The following is a 25,812-nucleotide window of genomic DNA, read 5'->3' as shown; positions in this document are numbered from 1 at the left end:
GTTAAACCACCTAAGTAGTATTTATTTATTTATTTAACAATAAAACAAGTTTACTTGTAAAGAAATGTTATAAAGTGAAAATGGCCCTACCCGTGTTTGATACAAAACCTTTTAAAGACTATCATATACAGTGCATACCATATGTACTTTACTGTATACTGTTATGAACTTATTTACATTTCAAATCTAACTAAAATAGCAAAGACATAGACCACATACATTCCAAAACAATTTATTCACAGTTCTAGTGACACTTAAAAATGTACAAAGACTGATATGACAAGGATCAGCGCACTGAAGTCACATAAAAAGAAAACGCACTATGTATTCTCTTTTAAATTTAGCAGACCAAGGAATCAGTCAGTCCACCCTCACTTGGCCATATCTATCAGACTCTGTAAAGACGTGGGCACCCAAGTCTTCTCCCCTTGCACAAACACAACCCCTCTGTCTATGTAGATCACAATACGCCCAAAGGTGTACAGCTGTTTGCCCTCGTGCCGTTTGGCTACTAAGGGCATAAAGACAATGTTGTTCTCCTCTGCCTTAGTCTGGATAAGATCTTTAAAGTTAGTTGGCACACCAGCACTGATGCCTCTGTGAGCCACACTCTCTGCATCTCTGCGCTCCTGCATCGCTTCATACTGGAAGTCCTTTCGTCTCTCTGTCTGCGTTAGATATGCAATATTCTCCCTTGCACCGGGTTGCATATATCCACCTGTGGATATAAAGAATGCATGTTGTCGTATGTTTTGTTGCAACAGAGGGAAAAAAGGTCTGAATAATCATGCATTTATAAAGGAATGCTGTTTAATAGCTTTCATATGTTTATTTTCTGAGACTGTGAAATACTAACCCATGCCTGAAGACACTGCGCGGTTCATGATGTCCAAAGCTTCGTTGAATTTCTCTTTAATGAGCACCTGTGACAACAAGGCGTCACTAAACATAGTTTTCCATCCTAGGTACCATTTAGTGATTTCCTCATAGTTAGGACTGTTGCTCAACCACGAACACAGGACCTATAATCAACAAAACACAAACAAATACACACAATTAATTGCAGTTAAATGTGTCTTAATAACTTCCTGTTCTTTATAAGCACATTTTTGGGCTGGGCAACATTTTTATACTAAGCCTGTGAATGTTCTCATTTGTCCAGGTCATCGTTATCCTCAAACCAATTTCAGTCAAAAGCAACTGGACTGGTTATTTGTCTAGGAAGACGTTTCACCTCTTTAGGACTGGTCAGATGAGTACATGAACTGATGAAGCCTCTTGGATGAGAGGTGAAACGTCTTCCTAGACAAATAACCAGTCCAGTTGCTTTTGACTGAAATTGCTTTGAGGATTTTTATACTAAATCTTTATTGTCATGCAAGACTTGATAATGTCTTTTGGATACTGTAATATGGCATAAGTGTTGTCTTTTCCTGGTTTTAAAGGTTGCATTACAGTTAAGTGATGTAATTTTATGAATTCACCAGACTGCTCTAGCTGTTTTTATTATTTGCCTTTACACTTAGTCATATTATCTACATTATTGATGATTATTTATCAAAAATGTCATTTATGTTAATATTTTGTGAAAGCACCAATAGTTAACCCTCATCATCGCAATATCGAGAGTTATTTGGTCAAAAATATTGTGATATTTGGTTTTCTCCACATCACACAACCCTGGTATATTAACTGACCTGCAACCACTTTGTAAAGAAGTTTTTGTCCAACAGGGACACAAGGCTGGAGAGAGACAACATGCCCTCCCAGTCCATCACCCAGTTAAATGGCTCCATCTGCTGCTGGTGAGGGTTGATGACCAGCTCTTCCAGACACAGAGCTGAGGAGGGACACAGAAGTCATCACATGATGTAGAGAAACTTTGAAACGGAGGATCGGGGAAGGATAAGACTGCAGGGAAATACATTTTCTTCTACTGCTATAGCAAACTTAAGGCGGTCACTAATAAAGACATACCTAGTTTAGGGATGATATTTTTCACCATGAAGGCCTCCCATGCGCCTGGAGTGAAAACATCTTTCCAAGGCTGCAGGATGAGGCGGGCTGAAGCGTCGCTGGGATGCCATCGCTGCAAGGCATTGGACAGTTTGCTCCTGATTGGTGGGTAAAGAGGTTCTAGCCGTGATTGGAGCAGAGGCAGCCAAGGATGGATCCAGGAGTGGATGGGAACTGTGTCCGTTAAAGGGTTCCAGTTATCCACCTATCAAACAAGAAACCGAAATTAGTTCACAGTGTAGAAGGCAATTATCCACAAGTACATTATGTGAAATGATCAAGGCCGTGGGAGTTTCTCTACATCCGAGTAAGTGTGTCTTTTAGTTAAGATGTGTCTTGCCTCTCGCTGTAGTCGGGGTAAGATCAGCTGCTCCAGCAGGTTATCCAGGATCCATATTGGGAGAAGAGGAGCCCACACTTCCACACAGTCCACCATTGGCCCTACAATACGAGGCTGCCAGCCTGACACACAGGGCCGCATCGCTGTGATCCACACTTCCCACAACAGTCTGGGCCGACAAAGACAGGACATATGTCACAAACACATGAAGTCAAAATCAGACTGTGACACCAACCCAATAGAATATTTAGTTTTAGCATTATATGGGACACACGCTCTACCCAGTGAGCTCGAGGCCACCTCAGAATAATTTCTTATAAAAACATGAGCACTGATATTTATATGTTTTAGGTGTTTACAATCACCTGTGGTAAGGGTCCATGTTTGAATCTGGGGCACTGGTATGGAGGTCTCTGGATTCAAGAATTGCTCTCCACTGACCAATGTCTTCCAGACAATAAGAACTGTCCTGAAGTAATCAAGACAAGACAACACAAGCGGTGGCTTCAATATTAATTATTAATGATTAACGTATGCAGTTACCTCAAAAGCAGATAACTGTAAAAGCAAACCTTCAGAGGGTCCCAGGAACGAAGTTTTTCTTTCAGTAACGGCTGAACAACAGCTACAGCCAGATCTGCCAACCCCATTGTCTTGTATTCTTCATAATAGTCTGTCTGTAAAGTCTCAAAGATGCGGGCACACTCCTGAAGAAAGAGAAGGAAGGCACCACAACAATGATATATTTGGATGTGATAACAGAGCAAGGACTGACAAACTGAAACTGCCTGATAATTATAGCTGATAATCTGTGTGTTCCCTGTATATGCACCTGCAGGGTGGGTCCCTCCCCAGGTGGCATCTCCCCAGAAGGAAAACGCCCCACCAATGCTAGAACAGCCTCCATTCTCTGGATGGAATCCTGCTCTGCATCGAGTCTGCTTTGCAGTGCTTGTGACTCATGACTCAGAGACACAACTACATCTTTCTCGTGTTGCAGACGTCTGGCGGACTACAGGGGGTAGAAAATAAGATAGCAAAAGAGAAAGTGTGTCAGTATATGGTAGAATGGGATACATAGACAAACTTGTAGAAACTCAGATATTTGGCAGATATTCTCGGCTCTATCACACCTGTAATATGTCCTGTTCTGTGAGTTCTATCAGCAGCTGCAGGTTATGTTCGAGTTCAGGGACAGCAAAGCCAGATCCCTTCTGATCCTGAGCGGACAAGCTTGGTGGGCCTTCATCTGGAACACTGTGCTTATTGGACATCTGACTGTAACTGTAATATACCTTTTGTTCTCTTCCCGTCATGTCTATTACCTAGAGTTGGGAATAAATATGGGGTAAAGGAGTCAGACACAAAAAGGGCAGCCAACCATTTGCTAACATTCATCATATGTCATTCACAGGGGCTTATACTGAGTGTTAGGGTCTACTCATACTTACCCTTCGTACCGTGGGCACGGTTCAAAGCTAAAGTCTATTTTGTTTGACCAATGTGAGTGCAACTGTACAATGCGTAGGCAGCGTACGCTTCCCGCCCCGATTGCACAAGTACAAGCACGAGCATTGACTGCGGTCCTGAGGACAATTTATGTACAACTATTCCCCACGATGGACATTTAAAAGAGGGGGATGGAGATGAAGATGGAGAGGGGGAGTGTTTACTGCAGATTTTGTCAATTGAAAATATCCAAAGCGGTTGGACAATACAACAACTCCAAGGGTTAATGACCTATAAGCAAGAAGAAATAGTGCCGTGGCCCAGACCTTTAGAAGTAATGTGAGTGCGGGCTGTGCCTGGCCCACGGGGGAGGCCGGGCAATCACGCTAAAGTACAGCACGGATCATCTGGGCCAAATGCGAGCGCACCCTAATAGTACAATCAACTTAAGTTCCTGATGCTTATTGTAACATTACAGCCTAACTTAATAGTGCCCTGACAACATTCCTGTGAAACAGACATAATGGAGTGATAATGTTTTTCAAACATACCTTGACCTGTGCCAACTCTCCAGCGGATGCCGCTGTAGAGCGCCCTGCCAGTTTGCCCTTAGCCTTCAGCTCGTCCACAGTTCTGTAGGAGTACTTGGGTTTCCTCTTTCCTACAGAGCCAGCAGGATCCTTACGCCACTGGCCCAGCTCCTTCTGAAACTCCTACAAAGACATGACATTAAAAATAAAAATGACTCTACACATCCTCCTGCTATATAATCGAACAGTGGGTGTAGCTGTTAAAAAGAGGAAAATACATTTGTTTGTTTGTCTGACTTTACCTTTTCTTCCTCTTCCTCTGAGTCGACCACAGGGAAATCCTGAAGGCTCTGCTTGGTTCGCTCATTGCCATAAGCACCCACTGCTCCCTTGCCTTTACGAACCTTTGCCTCAATGGGGTTTATAATACCTGCAACAATAAGAGGATGCACGGTCAGAGTATATCAACTCTACTGTGTTGCTCCTGTAAAACACACACACTATTACTAAATATCTAACACAGCGTCCTCAGGCCTACCCACCTTGAGCATTCTTGCCCAGGCCTTTGCCTGGTTGGTAGCCCATTTTCTGCAGAAGTTTCTGTCCAATTCCCTTTGTGTGCTTCTCCCAGTTACCGATGCCTTTACCGGACTGTATGCCACCTGCAAACCTCTGGGACTGGTTCCCACGGAAATTACTCTAGCAAAAGATAATAATAATAATATTAAATGTTTTTGACAAAACACTGTTACAGAATACAAGAAAATTGCAACATACACACAACAACTATTACCATTTGGAGCTTTTTGGGTGCAGTGCTGCGAGGAGGGGGAGGTGCTGAAGGACCATCATCTTCAGAGTCATCAGAGCCTCCTTCTACTTTTTGCTGTTGCTGTTTCTCCTCAGCTGCAGACTTACGCAGACCAGCACTTATAAAGTTCACTGGAGCACTGTAGTCTTTAGATCTAGAAAAAACACAATTGACTAATTTAGTTAATAATTAAAAATAAATAACAACATGTAGCCGTTTGTGTTAATGTGGTCTATTTCTGTTGGGATGATTATGGGATGTGGTCTTGTGTTGAAGTCGGATTCCCTTTGAGTGGTGTTTCACTCCTGTGGGATTTATGTTTCCCAAATTGGGGTTAGGGTTTAAGTTATAGTTACGCATAGTGGCGATATTTGGTTGGGTTAAGGGTATGGTCTGGTGCAGGTTAAGGTAGCACACCGGGTGTATTGGGACAGTGACACAAATCAACCCATGCCTTACTTCTTGCCTCCGAAGCTAGGCCTCTCATCCTCGTCTGAGTCCCTGTCAGCCCAGATCCCATAGGTGGCCTGCTCCTTGGTCTGCCTGAATCTGCGGCGGTCTGGGTTGAACTCATTGGCCAGGTCCCAGTCTGTCACCTCAAAGCTCTCCACCTCCACACCTTCCTCCTCCTCCTCTCTCCTCCCATACAGATGGGACATGGACATCTCTGGGGGTTACAACAAAGCACCAGAGACGGTTAATAGGTTGAGATTTCATCCAGTACGTTTCTATTAATCTTTGAATGCTTCGTGGCTATTATCATGTAGTCGTTGTATCTTTATCGGATATGTATGTTCTATTTTTATTATATTTTCAGCTGCCCACTGCTCCTTAGGATGGGTTAAAACAACAACAATTTAGCCAACTTAATAACGCTATTTCAACACAGAGAAAAATATAGAAAAACATCATCTCAAATGGCATGTTGTGCAACACATTAACGGTTCTCTTCGTACACTTTTTTAAATAACTAATCTACACAGATCCACTGGAGCAAACACAACGTGAGACAAGCTAATATTAACTAGCTGAGGCTAATGTTGCTCAAATAAACTTGGGACAAGCGCGTTGGGACAAAATAAAAACCTCAAACTCACTTGAAAGGTTCGTTTCCCCCTTATATTAGTTATACATGAGTTGTTCTGTGGCAGTAATGAAAGTTAATCCAGCTCTCAAATAAATGATCTTTTTCGTTTCACCAGGGACGACAACGCAAGTACTGCCGGTTGACACCACTGCCGGTGTTGCACCAAATGTTGTCCCCAGAAACATGTATTTTCCTCTCCACAGTTGACATGTGCGCGTAAATGTGTCTCAATTTTACAGAAAACAAAGAGAAAATGGTTTCAAAAACAAAAAATAACATATCATGGCAGTTCAAGTGGCGACAAACACGAAGATATTTAATTTATATTTTTTACAATACTTTATTAGAGCAATTCACTACATTACAACTTCGCGTAGGAATTTTAGATTTGCATTTCTCAAAAACATTATAAACAAAGCGACAGTGCTCTGTGTAAAATACATTAAGGTTTATACATGAAGCGAGTAGAAAATACATAATCAGTGAAAATAAATAAAAAATACTTTTTTTAAAACTGAAAAAGGGGCATGACACCGGAAGCGAAATACGTGTGTTACACTCAAAACAATCCCATATGCTTCAGACGTGCCACACATTGCCAACCCACGGCAGCACTTACATTAAAACTTTGTTAATAAATTAAATATATATGTATCAGACGTGTGTATATGTGTGTGAAACGTTACACGGGGCACCGGTGGATCAGAAGAGATGTCGGACACCGGGCAGGGGTGGCAGGTTGCCCGGCGACGAAAAGGCGCAGCGCGGAAATCAAACTCACGAGTGTCATCAAATGCAACGAGCGACCAGGAGAAGCTGGACGTTGGGAAAACTATTAAACGCATCAGAGACACAGTGTAAGAAGTTATATAAAGAAGGAATATAAGTAATTTTCCAGGTGGAGTGTAGTAAGTTAACTGCGTATTTCCGCTCTCTAGGTCGGAGCTAAGATGCGAGGAATTCTGGCAAGCGTGGAAAGGTGAGTTAGCTGCACAAGTTTAGTGTTTTTTTTATTATTTATTTTGGCTGTGGAGTAATTTGGTGACCCTTTCATGACTCTTGTCTTCAGAGCAGATGTTGGTGGCTGGATCAGCAGAGGACCCCGCAGACAGAGAGGGCAGACTGTGTCCACAGCTGGAGTGTGTTTGTTATGGGCTCGGGTCCTTTTCCTCCTGTGTCTCAGCTCGCTTCCAGCTCTCCATGCTGCTGCTGCTGCTGGATGCAGCACAGGTGAGAGGACGTGCATGGCCAGTTTAGATAACAAACAGAAGGTAAAATGAAAACACATAATGACTGTATGTCACTGCTCCTCTCCCTCAGATCCCACTGAAGGACTGCTCTGTTTATGACCCCATGTTCACACCTGGAGAGAGGGATGTTTTGAGAGAGCTGGGTCTCACAGTACTCACTGAAAACGAGGTCAGTTGTTGAGAACTCATGTTTAAAAAAAAAAATTAATTAAAAATAAATAGTTAGCTGGTATACGATGGGGAGAACAAATGGATCGTAGCCTACGAGTGTTTTTGAATCTTTAGATGTACTAATAAAATATATATGTATGTATATATATAAAGTGTCTAGGCAAAATGTCTAAATTATATATTATGAAAGAGAAGAATAGAAGAAGTTTGAAAATGGAGAAGGGGTGGTTATTCTTCTTACTTTTCCTTTTCTGACATGTTAAACTGTTTAAATGTGGTGTTGGTCATTTTGTGTTTTATAACTGGCAAAAAAGGGGAAAAAACAACAGCAAAATAAGGTTATTCTTATTTTGTTATTATTATTGTTTGTTGGTTGTTTTTTTGTTGTTTTTCCTTTTCTCTACATTCTTTATATTTATAATGTTATAACTTTCACATGTTCGAAATTAAAAAAACTAATCATTCGGCCAATTTAATATAAATACTTATCAGTACTGCCAAATGAATGAATTCAATTTCTTTATTTCAAAAATGTTAAAAAGAATATAAATAGATAAAGCCCCATAGGAAATAAACATCAACATGAATGTTCATGAAACATTCAATAAACAAGAAATATATACAATATATAGCAACCCAATATACAAGCAACACATATTTAAATATTACGTTTGCACTCGTTTGTTCCTACCCCCTTATCCACTATTTATCATATTCATATCTATACACTTATCCCTATTTTATATACAACCAATAAGCTATAAATATAAACAACTGTCCCTGTTTTATATACAACCAAATGTGTTATAAATATAAACAATTTCCTCTATTTTATAAACAACCCAATATGATGTATGAACAATTATCGCTATTTTATTTTTAACCCAATACAATATACATTTAAATAACCATATTGATTCTATAATCTACAATATAAATATAACCATATTCTATATACATACAGTACACATGTAAACATGGTCCTGGTTTTATACACAACCCAATAGAACAGAAATATAAACACTATCCCCATTTTATATACAACACATATGCTCATCAATATACCTTTAGAAACGTTCTCTTTAAACTGATTTTGTTTTACATTGCAAATATATTAGTGTACAACAATTAAAGAACCCTGATGAAACCCAAGATAGTAGATTTTCACAGCTTACTGGCTGCCCGGGAAAGTAGGAAATGAATGCAAAAACAACAGCATTGTGTCTCGCTGTGTTGTGCAGGAGGGGAAGCGTCTGGCAACGAAACCCACACTCTTTTACCTGATGCATTGTGGGAAAGCCCTGTACAACAACCTTCTGTGGAAGAATTGGAGCACACAATGTCTTCCTCTGATGATAATCATTGGAAACAGCTTCAGTGGCATGATGGACAGGTTAGTACAGGACGTGAATGATGGAGATGATGATAAAAATAAATGGCAGGAGCGGTGAGATGACGTTTCCTGTCTGTCGTCCCAACAGAACAATCGAGAGAGAGTTCAAGCGGGACTACGGCTACATTACTCAGGCTGTGTCTGTGTGTGAGGAGAGACAGCTGCCCTGTCCATCCCGTCTTATTGACGTCTTCAGTGACACTGCAGTCATCTCCTTTCCTACCAGCAGCCTTAACAGACTCCCACAATCCACCTGGGCAGAGCCGCCTGAACCACAGTACCAACACTGCCCCGATTTAGAGATCATTCAGAGGGAAACACAGAGCTGCGACATGAGATGAACAAGAGATGGACACTTCTTTTTTTTTTATTTTTGCATTGATATAAGCAGTTTTTAAAAATAAAAGAACCCCACTTCAAATTGAGGACTAAATCTTGCAATACTTTCATGGTACAGTAGTTTGAATCTTATTTTCTAGCCTTTCCGCAGCTATAGTATGTACGAGTGTACTCCAGGATAATGTGACATCACGGGTGTCACATCACAGTTACAAGTTGCACAAATAATATCTTATATAATATTAAAATGCATGTTAACACCGAGTTTGGTTATATTTTTACCGATTAAACCTGGGGAGGGACTCTTGTGTGTCCTTTGTATGGATGGGGGGGGGGGGGGGGGGGTGAAAGAAAAGAGGACATTTTGAGAGAGGGAGAAAAAATAGAAGCAACTTCTAGTTATTTGTGTCTCCGCTATCCATCACAAGTAGAAGCACACCTATCGTGGTCTGGTAATTTCTATCTAACCAAACATGACACTTTACTTTACTGTAACATAGGAGGTGCTTGATCCGAAGGTCTCTGGTTCAATTCCACCATTGGAACATGAGGCCTTAAGACAAACTACTACCAAGTGTCATCAAATGTAACTAAATGTACTTTTATAGTAAGTTTTTATATTTCTGAATGAAGTACTGCAATAATGTAATCCTCTTCTATGAATGAGTCCGCATGTTTGCTGAAAACACTAAAGACACTCACTGAAATAGTAACAAGTAACAAATTTAATGTCACACACAAACACTTACAAACAGGTGTGGGAAATTAAACCAGAAACCAATTGAAAATAGGAATCAATAAATGATAACCTGGTCCAAGATTATCTTGCTGGAGGAAAGATATGTTGTCTTTCAACCAGCTGAACTGCACCAGAGAGTCTCTGTGATCATCAGGTAATACCTGTCCATGTCCAGAATGTGGCAGGCTCTCTTTTGAGCTCCATAGATTGTGAGCGGTGTGCCCCAAGCAGGACAGGACAGTCTGACCTTCCAGAGGTCCATCCACAAGAGAAGCCGGTGGTGGAAAAAGCGCTCTGGAGTGGAGACCTGATGATGTATAAGGGACGGCTCTGGTGGATCATACAACAGTTTCAGGCCTCTGCTGGTTTTTCCACAGGGCTGCTGAAATCCACTTCTGATCTTGAGGTGGTTTGGTCTTCAGCAGATTTGTGGGTGGCCAGGCAGCGTCTGAAACACATTTTCAGGCAATGGCGAAATGAGAGGAGCCGAGGGCGTTCCAACGGAGATACAGGAGCTCAGGACAGACAGGGAGAGCTGCAGGAAGAGGTCACACTCTACTTCAAGTTCTGGTGTGTCTTTTTAAATACGGCAGTTTTAAGAACAACAAAAAAGGACGCATTAGTGTGCCTTTTTTGATTGTGGCCAATGAATCGAGGCACTAATACATATTCATGATGTTGAACAACAATGTAAGGAAACATGTAGAAATTACTGATATGGGCGTCCACACACTTGTTAGAAGAAGAACCTTGAAGGAAATAACGTGTATGAAACCTAAGATAGTTGTGGTTTAAAAGAAGCCAATGTAGACCTTCAGTGGGGGACGGTGAAGGTTTACAGGGAAAAGAAGAGCTGAGTGTATTTCAGTGCTCTCCCTGACATGATATACGTAGTCTGTAACATCTCTATGAGCCCCAAGGCATAACGGATGGTAGACTCTACAAAAAATGCATAGGTAGCCTACAGCCAGAATCTACATGTTAACATGCATTTTGTCTAAACATAAAGTTTAGGTATGAAAGACATTGTGGCTTTCCATACATTTCTGACCACACCCAGCTGCACCTTTCAGGGATTCTGTGTGCACGTGGGCGTGGCTCCTACTTGTTCAGCAGGTGGGACATGCACATCTCTAGGTAACACTCTTTCATTGTGGGAACTTACTTTTCAGAATGTGTTCTTTCTAGAGTGTTATCCTGCAATATCATTTACATTTTTATGCAAAAACAAAACATTTTCTCATGATGGTTTTCATATCTTAAGCAAGGTCAAGGCTTTGCAGATTGATTTCTTCAGATGTTTTACCTAATCCACATGAAAAACACTCCTGTAAAGTGATTGTTAGTAAGTTATCCATCACACAGGTGTGCTGGTTTACTTTTAGATGGTTCTCCAATTGAGGTGTTGTGAGCACATCAGTTGCAGTTGGTAGTAGCGTCATATTACCATCGCACATGTTTACAATGCTTATTTTCTATGTCTGTGTGCAAAAATAAAAAAAACATCACTGGTAAACCAGAGTAAAAAGTTTATTGTTGAAAAACATAGTACTCAACAGTACAGCCCTCTCCCAGCATCAGCAATAACATCTCTAGTACAAAGTAATACTCATCATCTCACTCTCTTTTGCCTGCTTCATGTTCATTGGATTAAATTCCGTCTAGGATACTGGGAGAGATGTATCTTACAGCAGTGACTTAGAAAAACTTGACTACAACACTGTTTTCCTGTTTTGATATGTTTTCACTCTTCAGCTTCTCCATTAGCAGTGACGCTACCTGCTACTCCGTTGACCGCTGTGGCTGTGTTTCCTCCTCCATTGGCTTTCGAAACAACATCTGCCCAGGTTCCTTTACTCTTAAGGACTGATGGGCTTACAGGGATGTCACAGGCTCCATTCATTTCACCATTCACCTCATCTGACTCTGACTTCATCTCATCAACTGTTGCATTAGATTGTATCTCCCCATTGGCTGTGTTGCTGTTTACTTCATGTGGTGCACTGGTCTCAGTTTCCTCTCTGACCTCTGACTCCCCATTCACTATCTTGACCTCAGCAGCGTGCTGGTTCTCCTCAGTTGGTTCAACCACATGACCATTAGCGGCACTCTTCACTGAGGTCTCTTCCCCTGGCTGCTCCGGTTGGCTCTTGCTGTTATTTTCCACCGCTGGGCTCCCACCATCTTCAGCTTCCTCCCGGCTTCCCGTTTCTGGATCGGAGCTTTTCTCTTCTCCGATCACAGTCTCCGAGGCGACGAGCTCATTGGTAACTATGAATCCCAGTTCTTTTGCCACCGCTGCCTTTAGTTCTTTGTGTTTCTTTGTATACTCCTGGAGCCCGTCTCTGTGAAAACCCAGTGAATTCATGAGTTGCTTTCCTATCTCACAACATATTATTGAAATACACATGCATGCTTCTGGAGCAAGTTGTGTTTGATAAGGTGATTTAAGTGGAATTCTCTAGAGTTTCTAATGTACTGTATGTACTAGCTTTAAATGACATTTCTTGCATTTTTGTAACAGCAATAAAAATGGCAAATATTCCGATAATTTAAAAAATCTTCACCATTTTAAGCTTTAGAGAAAAGCTATGAATCACTTAGTGTTTAAAAGGTCTGACTTTTATTCTCTATAGTGCAGGATTGCAGTGAATATTTACCTGTGTGTGATGCTCCTGATCCCTGTCACTAGAACCATTTGCTCCAGCGCAGTGTCAGATGTGGATGTTAGACACTGAGAAAAGTGAGGACAGGGAGACTCATAAACACACTTTCCTTTTCCTTTGATTCAGTGGTATCAGAGATCACACAAGCTCCTGGGCATATACCTCCACTGCCTGCTCCGTGCAGTCAGCTCCTGCCTGTCTGAGAGAGCGTTCCACCTTCACTGCTTGCTTGGTTATGGTGCACAGAAACACTTTGCTGCAGCGTGTCTGAGCGTCATCCTCTCCAAGCTAAGGAAGAAAATAACCATAAGATGACGCGTACACACAATCTATCTTTCTTATGCACGCTCAAAAAGATATACTGACAATGGAGGTAAAAGCAGTAAGGGCCTCTTTCTCATGGGTCATAGCACTTCGGTAGTCACCCTTGCTGCACATCCACTGGGCCAACAGGTGCTGACTGCATAGACAAGGAACCAGAGAGATACATTGTGTTAGATGTTAGAAATGTAGATCAAAGTAGATCAACTTTATTGCTTTTTATACATAACATGAGTGAAAGCTATAAATGTTGCTTACCTGAGAGCAGTGTGCAGATCTGTGGGGCCAAAGAAAGAGGTGTTGAGTCTGAGGGCGTTCTTTAAGAACTGCCCTCTCTGATCTCCAGTCAGCAACAAACCAAGACAGCTCTGCAAGAAAACCATGAGAGGAAATATTGTATATAATGATATCGTGAAAAGCCGCTGTTGTGCTTGGGTTGAACTCCAACGTGTTGTATCCTACATCCAGTGTTGCGGTGTAGGGGTGGTCCTCTCCGTGGACTGTGAGCATTAGTAGACGAGCTCTGAGAAGACACTTCTGTGCCAGGGCAGTCTCTCCTCCGGCAAACACATACACACCCAAAAGGGCCTGCGTATAACAAAAGAATGATAATAATCACACTCTTCACACATGACACAGTGCATAAAAACAGACAGAAATGTGTCATTATTGACCACAGTTCATATCTTTATCAAAGTGAACAGGGGTTCGATTTCCAGTAGTGGTACCTCTGGATTAAAAAAAGTGTTGTGGTACTCACATATTGCTGGATAGTGTTTGGATGGTCAAAGCCAAGCACTCTCTCACTGATGACCACTGCTTTCAGCTGGACACTGCGAGCCTTGAGAACGGAAAAGTGACGACAACAATAAATGGCCAGCTTCATGTACAATATTAAGAACAATAATCACTTCCGTAACTCATGAAATTGGCACAGGTAATCTGGCTGTTTGTGAGTGGAAGTGCAAGTAACTTGTAACTAAGCTTTCAGATATATGTAGCAAAAAGTAGACCAGTTACACAGTACTTTACGTAAAGTACTAGAAAATGTACTTAGTTACTTTCCGCCACTGCAAAATGAGTTAGCGGTAAAAAGTTGAGGCGCATACCTCAGCTGCCTTTCCCTGCACGAAGGCCACCTTGGCCAACAGGCTGTGGCAATAACACGCCTCGGGATTCAGGTCATCACATACTCTACCAAACAAGTAGGCTGCTTCTTTCAAGTTGTCATGGGCCTGATCCAGCAGACCTGCAGTTAGGAAACACAATATATTTGGACAGAATTTACTTTTCATTTAGATTTTGTTGAAAAGCACACATTGAGCTTGAAGAGTACTGCTTATCGACTCACCCTTCTGAATGAAGTTCTGTGCCACACGAAGTGCTTTTGATGCGTCCACAGTTGGCATGTGAATGTGCTTGACAACAGGGAAGATGTTGAGGACGTCGTCTGGTCCAATGGGAGCTTTATTTTGGTTGTCAAGGATGTAGTCTCTCAGTCTCAACTGATGTAAACACAGAAACAACACACTTTCCCCTTTAATTATGCAGTGTCTCTGACATATTGTATTTACAAATTATGTATATTACAACATTACTAATATACTGTATATATGTGTTTCAGTTGGTCTGGTGACAGATGTCTGTTACCTGGACTCCAGTCTTTAAACAGAACTCTCTGAGCAATGAGAGCTTCTGAAGGCCGTAGTGCTCCACCAGGTGGTTTGGACCAGAGCTGTTGTAGAGAAAAATGACAGTTGTTCTAAAACTGAGCCATTGTGTAACTAAAAAAACAAACATGAGAGGAGAACAAACAAAGGCTGTGTCCTCACCCAAGGCTGTCAGTGACGTTATATGTTTCAGCAGCGTCCTGGCAGACCAGGTTCCACAGCTCAGCCCCAGTGAGCGTGCTCCAGGGCATGGTCTCAGAGGCCCCGGCCCCGACTCCTGCCCCAGCCCCGGCTCCTCTGCCACGCCGCCTTGACTTTTTCTTTGTGTCCTCCCCAACAGGAGTGGGTGTGAAGTGGGGAACCAATAGGCAGCAGAGGAAATGACTGACAGCTACAGAGAGACTAGGCACGTCCACACCCTGCAAAGACATAACCAGAGGCTGCAGTTAATTCTGTCTGGAGCGTGTCGACCCACACCTGCTGCTATATCCCCACCTGACTTTGTGCAAACATAAAAAATGAATTTGAATTGTCTGTGCAGAATATTGTAAAATACCTGGAGGAAATTGTTGAACACTCTTCTTGTTGAGCGGGTGAAAATTTCCCCTATGACCAATCTCTGGTTAAGATGGAAAGGGGGAGGGGGGTCGGTGTTAGAAAGCACAGTTACAAGAGTGACTACATCATCAAGACTAGTTTAAATCAAACACACCATTAAATGCCTCAGGCGCTCCTTGTGTTCTGACTGGCTGATGGTTTTGATCACATGACCGAGATACCGGAGGTTGATTCCTCTCTGGTGCAGAGCCTGTTTCAGGCTCCAACCATCCATTGGTGCCTCATTGCTATGTAGGCAATACTCCACCTGAACACACAAAGACACACACACACACACACACACACACACACACACACACACACACACACACACACACACACACACACACACACACACACACACACACACACACACACACACACACACACACACACACACACACACACACACACACACACACACACACACACACACACACACACATATGCTGAGCTGGTTGTTGTCATGTTCGCAGTAGATGTGCCTATTATAGTATGCAAACATAAGATCTGCTTACAAAAGCTGGTATCCGATGTGTGATGATGAAAGCTGCAGCTTCCCTCAGTAACCTCTGCTGCAGCTTCATTGACTGACTTTCACCAGGAGGGAAGGATGTTTCTGAACACAAAGCACAAGAAGCTTGTCACCTTGAGTTCCAGCAATAGGTGTGTGTGTGTGTGTGTGTGTGTGCGTGCGTGCGTGCGTGCGTGCGTGCATGCGTGCGTGTGTAGTTTCTCTTGGTACCTGGAGAGAAGACGCTTGGGTTAAAGCGCATCTCAAAGATGATGTCGCTGACTGAGCCCACTTCTTTACAAACAGTTCGTACTGCCTTAGTGGCTCGAGAATCACCTGCAAGTATACACGCATGTCAATATACATATATATAAAGTCTAAAAGTTCTGCATGTATTTCTAACTATAACATTGGTTTCCATTCAGTTAGATCAACTAAAACTTACAAGCTGTTGCACATTCTTCAAAGCCTCCGTTCTCTTCCAAGGTCTCCCTGACACGCTGAGTAAACTGGCAATGTCTAAAAGAAGCGCACACACACACACACACACACACACACACACACACACACACACACACACACACACACACACACACACACACACACACACACACACACACACACACACACACACACACACACACACACACACACACACACACACACACACACACACACTTCACCTTCATGGAAAACACTTTGAAAACTGAGTTTAAAGTGTTTTATTTCATGCAGAACTCACTTGTGCTGGATGAAAGCCTGCAGCAGCTCTGGCTTCAGTCTACAGAGTCCGTGAGGGAAGCTCTGTGGAAGTGCATGGTCCGATTGATAATTCTCTGGCCAGCCTTCTGTAAGGCAACCCTTCTTCTCCTCGTCCGCTTCACAGCTTGTATTACTCTCTTCTTCTCCAGTGACTGACTGACCCTCTCTTTCCACCTCTGGGCAGAAGTTGGCATCAGCTGGGAAGCTCCTGAACACATCCAGTATGTAGAACCTCCCGTCAGCCCCCAACAGTCCCTGAGCATCCATTGAGGTGAACAGTGGTACTCTGTGATTGTTGGGTGTCAAAACAACATGTTTCTGCAGAGACAGAGATTTGGCAGCAAGAGCCAAGAGCTCTAGCAGGCGTCTGCGTTGGGGGGACTCTTGGGGCCCCGCATTTATCCCATACAGCAAGCCTCTATAAAGCGAAATAAGAAATACAATTAGCAGAAAAAAGCACAAAGAGTTCTACCTCACGGCGTGACACCACTACCTTAGTGGATTGCTGAACAATGGGTCCACTACCTTGAGGCAGGATTAGTTGCCTGGTCCTGCTCTGAGCCTTCCAGCCCAGGAGCCAGACCCTGAGCAGACAGACGCACGCCTCTATAGTCTGCAATGGCTGTAGGTAGAGTGTGCAGCCCCTGCAGCCCCTCGATGTCACTGTAGGCCTGTACTCCTTTAAGCTCCAGCCTCTGAGCAGCTCTGTGAGTAGAAGATGAGGAAACATTCCAATAATCGGGTCCAAATCAAATGCCATTCTAAAACTGAAAGAAAAACTATTTTATTGTGCTTGTATCAGGGACAACATGGGGCCACAGTGTACAATGTATACGACTAAGAGCAAATGGCTCTGACATCTATGGGATCTCATCATAGAATTGAATAGAACAGAATGTCTTTAAATGTCATTGAAAGGTACAACGAAATTGAGGTAGAAACCCTCACATTAGTGCTCTTAAGGTACAAAAGACAAAGAGACAACAGGCACATTGTATAAAAACTGTATAAAAAACAATAGATATTTTAGAGATCATTTTTAAAATAGACAGTATTAAACATTGTATGTATTAATAGGAGTCCAGTTTTGGCATTAGTCGATGCAATGATGGCTCTGGGATAAACACTGTCATCATTGAACAGGTGATTTGCTCTCACCTGCGCCCCCTGTCCCCTCCAAACATCGAGCTTGCTGCCCCCTGGCTCATGAACAGGCCTCCCCACAGGAAAGCTGGGTCCTCTGGGTTTCCATTCACCGGCTCTACAAAGCCGTCTACTACAGTTTCTGCCCCCTGCATCACAGCCCTAACAAATGCACTGTTGACCTGAGAAAAAAACAGTTACAAATAAAGTTAAGGGGAGGAGATGTTGAGCAAACAAAGAAAGTAAACAGGCAGTAAGAGTCCTGAACTGCCCTGCTGTTGCTTTGAGCTAAATTACAGCTTTTCTTGGTTACCTGGAGCAGAGCTTTGTCTCTCTGCAGCCGCTCCTCCAGACTAACTTGTGGAAGATCTCTGGCAGCTTGCAACTCCTCATTCCAGTCTGGAGCCTATGCATAACACACATACTTACAATTGTTATCACCACCAGCGGCACACTACTCAAATAATAGAAACAAACAATTATGCTGTGTTGTAAATAACCTGTGTTGCTGACTGTTCGTCCACTCCCAGTCTGCTGAAGGTGTTTTTGTGAGTGCGAGAGGCACAAGGAGGCCCGAGCCAGCTCAGGGTGTGGTAAGGAGTGGGCATCACCTCTATTGGAGGTAACTGGGACCTGCTGGAAGAAAAGAAACAGTTTACAATATCAGTTCATAAGATCACTTAATGATTTGACTTTGGAATATATACTTGCATGCATGAATACTTTTAATGTCACCTGTTTTTGAGTGTGGTCAGAGTTTGTTTGAAGGCAGGGCTGATGTGACAGAGCAGGTCAGTGAAACTGTGACAAACTGGGGACGACTGTGCAGGACGAGGATCAAATGATTCTTCTGTAGACCTGAGAGGGAAAAAAAGGGGGGGGGGAGGCAACTCATTATGAAGCTGAATGATTTATCCAGGTAAAGTTACAGTGGCAGAACGGAAATAAGACATACCACTAGGCTTTCAAACATGTTTCACTGTAAGCTGTCTGAGGGGCAGGGGCGGAAAAAACCCCCAGCATATATACACTTGAATATCCCATTAATATGTTTTGTGATACTGTATCGATTCTTAAAAACAACATATCGACTTTTAATTAACCCTCTGAGACCCGCAGGGCATGCTACATTTTAAAGCCAATGTGAAGATATCATATGAAATTAGATGGCATTAGGCATCCACTGATAACATGTTATCCGCCTGGCCATTTTTAAAGGGGTCCCTTGACTCCAGACTTCAAGATATCTGAATGAAAACAGATTATGTTGGTACCCACAAGTCTCCCCTTTACAGACATAACCATTGTATGCTAATCCCACACAGTTTTTGGCAGTATAAATGTGTAATGTTTGGCTCTTCCACTCCTACGTAACAACGCACATATGGTGGTGCGTTCTTTCCACTAGGACAGTTTTCTAAAAATTAGGGTAGATTAGATAAAGAATCTCAATATATCGCCTTCCTTATAATATCACAATGTATTGAATCGTAATCCCTGTATTATGATACTAGATTCTTGCCAATACACAGCCTACTCTGGGGGGTTTAATTCACTGAAGGGACATCCAAGAGGGTCGCCTTCACCACTGGAAACATAAACAAAAAACAGTTGATATCATATGTTATTTCTTTACCTATTGAGGAAGAAACCTTTGGGACAAGATGTGATGTCACACCGTCGTCCCTCCATTGTCACCACAGTGATGTACAGGAAATCTCCCTGCAGCTTCCTGTTTCCTGGAGCTGGGTTCCAACAGCTGAGAGACAAGTCCCTCAGGTAGCTGGGGGCCTGATGAGACAAAGTCACAGAGATTCATTGCTTCTGCGTGTGCATGCAGACTGGCTATGTGTGAAACAAGATCCCAGGTATTGACCTACCTCGGGTTGGGAGCTTTGCGGTAGCAGGGCCATGAGTGGTCTGTCTGAGGAACCGGGGAGGAGGTACTCAGGCGGAGCTCCATCCTGGTTGGTTGGTTCTGTTTTTGTGTTGCTTAGAGAGCGTTTCAGGCTCTTTACATTTGATGAGCTAGATTCTGCAGTGGTAGAAAAGAAGAGATTTTCAGGTAGTTCTTGATTGTTCATTTTGTATCCTTGTATTACCATTTTGTCTAAGTGCACACTGTGTGTGTGTGTGTGTGTGTGTGTGTGTGTGTGTGTGTGTGTGTGTGTGTGTGTGTGTGTGTGTGTGTGTGTGTGTGTGTGTGTGTGTGTGTGTGTGTGTGTGTGTGTGTACCTGGTGTTTGTGTACGTGTGAGTGTCTCCAGTACACTGGGTGAGCGTCCTTCTCTCATAGCATCCTGAGGTCCTGGCGTTCTCAGCAGCTCCAGCACACGAGCCAGATGGAGCCTGGCTGAGCGGGCGGTGTAAGGTTCTGGAAACAGACAGATGGTGGTATTATAAAGGTCACACTGACCTTTATGGAACTGTGGACTCTTTTTAAACAGCCAGAATGTACAGGACAAATACTCTACTTTAGGATTCCACAATCCCATTAAAATGAAATAAAGAGCGTTTATCTTGTGTTTTGATTTGAATAGCACATTGAGTATACATTTATCAATGATGCATATTTTCATAGACGCAAATCTGCTAGGATACCGTACTAACCCATGGGAAAATAGTTTGTTACAGTATTTCAACAGCTAGATGGTGAGAGACAGACTAATTAGTTGGCACACACTTGCAATCTCTGCAACTATAAAACTTGTTATGTTGACTCTGAAAAGGTGAGTCAGCTATTTGCATTGAGGTGAGAGAGACTTAAGTGTGTGTGAAAGAGAAAGGGTGATGGCTGTGATGCAATCACATCAAATGAATAACATCAAAGTCCTGACATACAATGCATTAAAGAAAAGCATGCTTAAAATGTAGATTGGACATGAAGCTGATTTAAAAGAACAAAAAACCTACCTTCCACCAGGCGGAGGATGGCTCCTGGTTTAAGCCCCTTGAGGCTTTGCAGTTCTGCGAGGGGGTCCAGAGTTGTACCAGCGATTGCCAGCGACAAGTTGGAACGCGGACACACCTCCTCTCTCGAAAGCAGAGTCATTATTGCATCTTGAACAAGCCAAAATCCATGGACCTACAAAGACATGTGGTTTCACACAGCAAGCAGTGGTTATATAAGTATTCAGATTGTTTACTAAAGTAAAAGTGCTAATGCAACATAGTGAAAACACTCCACTACGAGTCAAAGTCATGCATTCATAAGTAAAACTGATCATTGTGCAATAAAATGTTCCTAATTTTTACCCTATAAGATCACATGTTTTTATAGCTGCCGTCCTGTGAGAACCACATATCTCTGAAAAGTCAATTTTTCATGGTGTCTGAAAAACAGCCCTGTTTTCAGCTTTGTGATGATGCATTTTTCAGTTAATCCAAGAGGGTATTTTAATAGTTAATTAGCTTAAGAAGTTGGAAAATGTTATCAACACATAAATGTTTTCACTGGACAGTAACGGCATGAAAAACTGCATAAAGTTGTCATACATGCAGTATATGCCTCTAAGATAGAGAAGTATAAGTATATCGTATCATAAAATGGAAATACTCAAGTAAAGTAAATGTATTTCAAATTTGTACTTCTGTAAATGTTCTTTGTTGCATTCCACCACTGACAGCAAGTAATGCCATGGATATTATAAACCTGCCTTATATATATATATATATATATATATATATATATATATATATATATATAATATTTTATCCATTAGAGTAGTCCTGCAAAACTATTGGTTTCCATTTTAATATTACCAAAGAGTGAGTAAGAGGGTTTGTACCTGCAGCTCAAATGGCTCTACTCCTGCTCCCTGGACTTTCAGAGGGAATGATGTGTCCTCATGTTGTTTAATACCAACACCAGTCAGGCTCGTTACATCTGTTTGAAGGAGAGAAATAAACTACCTGAGGATAATCACAGAGCACTGCACTGGACAAGCAAATAATTGTTTTCCTGCCCCTGTTATCCTAAAATCCTATGCTGCTGTATAAAAAGGCATGAATAAATGAACGGAAGAATGACTGAATCATCATCATGACTTATTAAACTCAATTTCCATGATCTGTTCTTTGCTTCAGACTCAAACAAGAGAGAGAGAGAGAGAGAGAGAGAGAGAGAGAGAGAGAGAGAGAAAGAGAGAGAGAGAGAGAGAGAGAGAGAGAGAGAGAGAGAGAGAGGGAGAGTGCCTGAGGGTGAATTTATGTAAGGAACTGTCAAAGAAAGGGAAAGTGGGGTGTGTCTGCCTTTTTACACACACAGCAGAAGCAGAGGGAGAGCAGGTCCTAGCGTGTTCCTCAACCTGCTGTGTGACTAAACCTGTTGAATTTGCCTTCATGTCATCTCAGGGTTAAGGGACAACCACACCCATCGCTGGCATGTAGAGACAACAGAACGCTAAATAACATGAAGTAACAAACTAATAGCTTAGCAGTAGAGCGTGCTTGCGTTCATGGATGCATGCACATATTGTATATACAATGCTTTTTGTATGGACATGACAAAGAAGAAAATCCACTTTGCACTGATCTCTAAAGATTGTAATTCATTCTAACAGTAAATCCCCAGCTCTTTACTGTCAATCTGGGACTGCTTTACCCCTGGAGAGCACCCAAAAAACTAGCTTCTCTGTTCACGATTGGTTGGAGGACGGTCCCTCCTCTCTGCAGGCTTGGAGCCATCAGCCTCTGCTGCCTTACTACTCCTGAAAACGGCTTTGTTTTCAGAGTTTATTTTGGCACTGATCTCTGAGGTTACTTTGTACCATAAACTGAACGAGCTGTCAGAAGTGTTATATGTTAATTAATAACTTCAAACCTGTTGGTTAGGATGCTGTGCCCATAGATTCATATCCCAATCTCACTTGAAGACACACACTCATCCTTAACTTAATCACTCTGCATTGTGTAATGGGATTGACAAAGGTTCAAAGAAGTTGAAAGGCCCACTTGAGTTTGGCAAAACAAGAAGCAATCATAAGGTAGATGAAGTGGTTGAAAAATAGATGGGAGGCTTTTGATTTTTTATCAACAGCTGTGTAAAGAGGGTTAAATAAAAGCTATTATTTGTACTTAAAGCTCCCCTCCAGACATGTATTAATACAGTTTCTCCTGCACATACATCATTCTGCACAGTGAGTCTCCAACATCCAACTGTAGGAACAAGACGAAAGCTATTTTGACTGAAGGGGAACTTTAAGGGATCAAAGTGAGGGTTTGCAATGTGTCTGAGGATTTCATGTTGATTTGAGCATGTGTTTGTGTGAATACCACAAGTTATTTTAAGTTAAAAAATGCAGAACAGATTTTCCCAGTGGTTAAAAAGCTGGTGAAAGCAGAGAACAGCACCAGCCATATTCAAAGCAGCAGTGCAGTGCTAAATCTCCCACCCTCTTCACATTCTCACAGTGAGAGAGGCACCAGACGAAAAAAAAGAAGGAAGAGGAAAGGGCATGAACAAGAGGGACAGCGAGAGAGAGGAGCAGAAAACTATTTCTCACCAGCCTTGGTCGGATTTCTTCCTCCTCCTCCTCCTTTCCTCACTTTGTCCTTCATGGCTGCTGGTGTTGTAGTTTTTTTGCGCTGTCCTCTTGTGTCTTTACTCCTCTGTGCTGGAAGCTGCTTCCCCTCAAAGTCTTGCTTCAAACTGCTGGAGAAATTCACAAGAGAGTGAGTGGAAACGCTATACTGTGAAGAGAGCCCAGCAGAGAGAAAGTAAGTGGCTGTCTGTTCAGGATTGTGACTCCTGCCCCTCTCTACAAAGCAAACTCAGCTTATCTGTTCTCCCTGAGTAAAAAAAAAAAGCCACACCCTCTTATTGCTCCACACAGGCTCTTTACTCTGCATTTCTCTCACTTTGTTGGACTGGGTGTGTCTACACATTCTAGCTCTACTCACTCTTCCTTCCCCTGGCATGTTTCACTCCTCCCTCCCTAACGCCACAAGGCCAGAAGGGGAGGTGGAAGTTAAACAGTGTGTTTGGCCGTGGATTGGCGTCAGTTGACCTACCTTTTCACATAAAGTACTTCATGTTACAAATGTTAATTTAGTGAATATGTGTATATATGCTTTTTATTGGAAACAGAGGGAAATAAACCACACATACTTCTCTAATCCAAGGTCGTTCATGTTACATTCATGATAGTAAAGTCAGTTTGTCAGAAATATTATCAGATACTTCACCTGCCACAAATAGGTGTGTCCGTAACGCTACATGTGGTTACAACCTCATTGTTGAAAGGGGCCTACACCTTCTACATGTGCCAATCACACATACCATGACATATCTCAGTTTAAACCAAAGCAGACTTTTGGGTTAGGCTGAGCAAGTGACTTGTTTAGTTTTGCTAGAATGCCACAAATGACATGCTGGTTGATTGACGTTTAAAGTAACACCTGCAGTATGGTATGCCCTAGTTACCTCTCAGCTGAAAGACAGGAAAGTCAAGCATTCATCTGCTGTAAATCAACATTAGTGTTGCAGTAGGGAAAGAATATTATATAATATGCTCATTTGGACCACCACCAGCCCAAAATCAGTTATATGACTGGTAAAAAAACAACACGAACAAACAAACAAAAAAAGTAGATTTTGGCTCCTAACAATAAAACTCCCACACCTAAAAGACCCATCCCATTACAATGACTGAATTTATGTAGAAAAGGTATAAATACACGTCACCTTTCTCTATATTTGTGAAATCTGAACTTTGTAGAAAAGCATTTTTTAGGACTGTAAGTTTTTTTTAAAAACTTTATTTATCATGAAACAGTATGAACAATTGAAAAAGGAAGAAAAAAACAAAGCGACAGACAATCCAAGACATGACAAAGGCACACATCGAAATGATATAAGGACAAACATTAGGGCAAGTCATAATGGCAGACAAGTTCACTGAATGTAATTTAAATGAAATTCAATAGCTTATAAACATTTTTCGTTGGATTCAACATATGACAGAGACTCAAAATATATTTTTAATTCAAATAAAAATAATGGGAATGAAGGGGTTGCCTTGGACATGTTGACTTTGTGTATATGGTATTTACAGAGTAATATGAAGAGATTAATTACGTTAAATGTATTATTGTGAGAGAAGGAGGCAAACATAATAATTTTGACATCATAGTGATACCCAACTGTAGTTTTAGCCAAAAGAAATTGTTCCAAATTTTTCCAAAGGTTATACAAAATGGACACTTATAAAGTAAATGAATGATACTTCCTCTATCTTTTTTACAGAAGGAACAGCTGTGATCAATGTCAGAAAATGTGGATATGTATGCATTAATAGGATCGATGTTATGTAATAGCTTGAGATCTAATTCTCTAATTTTGTTGGAGATGAAAAATGTAAATGGGACAAGCCAATCTCTGCTCCAGTTTATATCACTGAAGAGGAAGTTCCAATAAGTCTTTCCATGAGGGGTTATTTTCCTTTTGCTATAAAAGCATCTTCTAATATGTTAATTTGTACATTTGTAACTTATAAATTGGATTCCATCTAAGTAAAGTGTCTGTTGATGGTTAATAACCTTGTGTAGATTACTACAGCCTTTATTAGCTCTTTCAAACCATTGGGAATAGAATAGTCATAAAACCCAGCTCATTACAAATTCGTGACGTCAGGTTTATATTTGGGGGCGGTGGCCTTGTGATGCTGTTGTTCCATGTCGCCTTCACTTGCTCCTCGTAAATGTAATTGTTATGCAGAAAGTTTCGGTTCTTTTGCACTGTATAAGTGATGTTTTTTTTCTGAGACTGATTGATTTAGAGTTGAACAGAGTCATTATTCAAATTGGTTACAGCGGAATATTGTCCCGCAGATTTTTTTTTTTAGATTTCTATTAATTTACATACACATACATACAATATTCTTTCAAAACGCATTGGACGTTGTTCTCACGTATTTCGCTAGTCTAATCGTCACATTAAAAACTCTGGCATCCCAGAAAACATAGAAACATGCAGAAAATGTTATCAAAATCGTTGCTTTAACCCTTTATTTGTC

At 41.7% G+C, this 25,812-nt stretch overlaps 3 protein-coding genes across 4 annotated transcripts; 1 reads left to right on the top strand and 2 right to left on the bottom strand.

The window, feature by feature from the left end:
* Window positions 1-295: 295 nt before the first annotated feature.
* On the bottom strand, window positions 296-6,373 carry tfip11 (tuftelin interacting protein 11). The gene is made up of 15 exons (XM_083911754.1): window positions 6,244-6,373; window positions 5,606-5,813; window positions 5,129-5,300; window positions 4,878-5,034; window positions 4,638-4,765; window positions 4,357-4,518; window positions 3,490-3,681; window positions 3,189-3,368; window positions 2,929-3,063; window positions 2,722-2,825; window positions 2,357-2,525; window positions 1,978-2,221; window positions 1,698-1,840; window positions 857-1,022; window positions 296-718 (listed from the first exon to the last, which is right to left on the bottom strand). Exons 2-15 carry the CDS (start codon window positions 5,809-5,811, stop codon window positions 372-374), a joined length of 2,505 nt encoding a protein of 834 aa, XP_083767880.1. The 5' UTR covers window positions 5,812-5,813; window positions 6,244-6,373; the 3' UTR covers window positions 296-371.
* Window positions 6,374-6,911: 538 nt separating this feature from the next.
* Window positions 6,912-9,442, top strand: srrd (SRR1 domain containing). The gene is made up of 6 exons (XM_083912560.1): window positions 6,912-7,090; window positions 7,172-7,212; window positions 7,303-7,463; window positions 7,554-7,652; window positions 8,896-9,047; window positions 9,136-9,442. Exons 1-6 carry the CDS (start codon window positions 6,945-6,947, stop codon window positions 9,386-9,388), a joined length of 852 nt encoding a protein of 283 aa, XP_083768686.1. The 5' UTR covers window positions 6,912-6,944; the 3' UTR covers window positions 9,389-9,442.
* A 2,195-nt stretch (window positions 9,443-11,637) lies between these two features.
* On the bottom strand, window positions 11,638-23,605 carry LOC310945740 (clustered mitochondria protein homolog). 2 transcript variants are annotated; one of them, XM_083911937.1, is made up of 28 exons: window positions 23,302-23,605; window positions 21,586-21,683; window positions 20,711-20,882; window positions 20,034-20,171; window positions 19,679-19,833; window positions 19,435-19,589; window positions 18,534-18,656; window positions 18,299-18,431; window positions 18,112-18,204; window positions 17,814-17,980; window positions 17,181-17,360; window positions 16,636-17,073; window positions 16,339-16,412; window positions 16,125-16,229; window positions 15,898-15,998; window positions 15,495-15,647; window positions 15,339-15,401; window positions 14,945-15,201; window positions 14,763-14,847; window positions 14,464-14,617; window positions 14,222-14,361; window positions 13,873-13,953; window positions 13,575-13,700; window positions 13,371-13,480; window positions 13,158-13,251; window positions 12,954-13,079; window positions 12,786-12,859; window positions 11,638-12,470 (listed from the first exon to the last, which is right to left on the bottom strand). In XM_083911937.1, the coding sequence occupies exons 1-28, from the start codon at window positions 23,354-23,356 to the stop codon at window positions 11,870-11,872; spliced, it is 4,251 nt and encodes a 1,416-aa protein (XP_083768063.1). In that variant the 5' UTR covers window positions 23,357-23,605; the 3' UTR covers window positions 11,638-11,869. The 2 variants fall into 2 exon arrangements, with proteins under 2 accessions (XP_083768063.1, XP_083768062.1); XM_083911936.1 differs by having other exon boundaries at window positions 18,299-18,434; window positions 23,302-23,604.
* Between the last annotated feature and the right edge of the window lie 2,207 nt (window positions 23,606-25,812).

This window comes from Echiichthys vipera (genome assembly GCF_963691815.1).
Source record: "Echiichthys vipera genome assembly, chromosome: 4".
NCBI lineage: Eukaryota > Metazoa > Chordata > Actinopteri > Perciformes > Trachinidae > Echiichthys > Echiichthys vipera.
The sequence above is the reverse complement of the archived record's forward strand: the minus strand, read 5'-3'. Positions and strand labels throughout refer to the sequence as shown.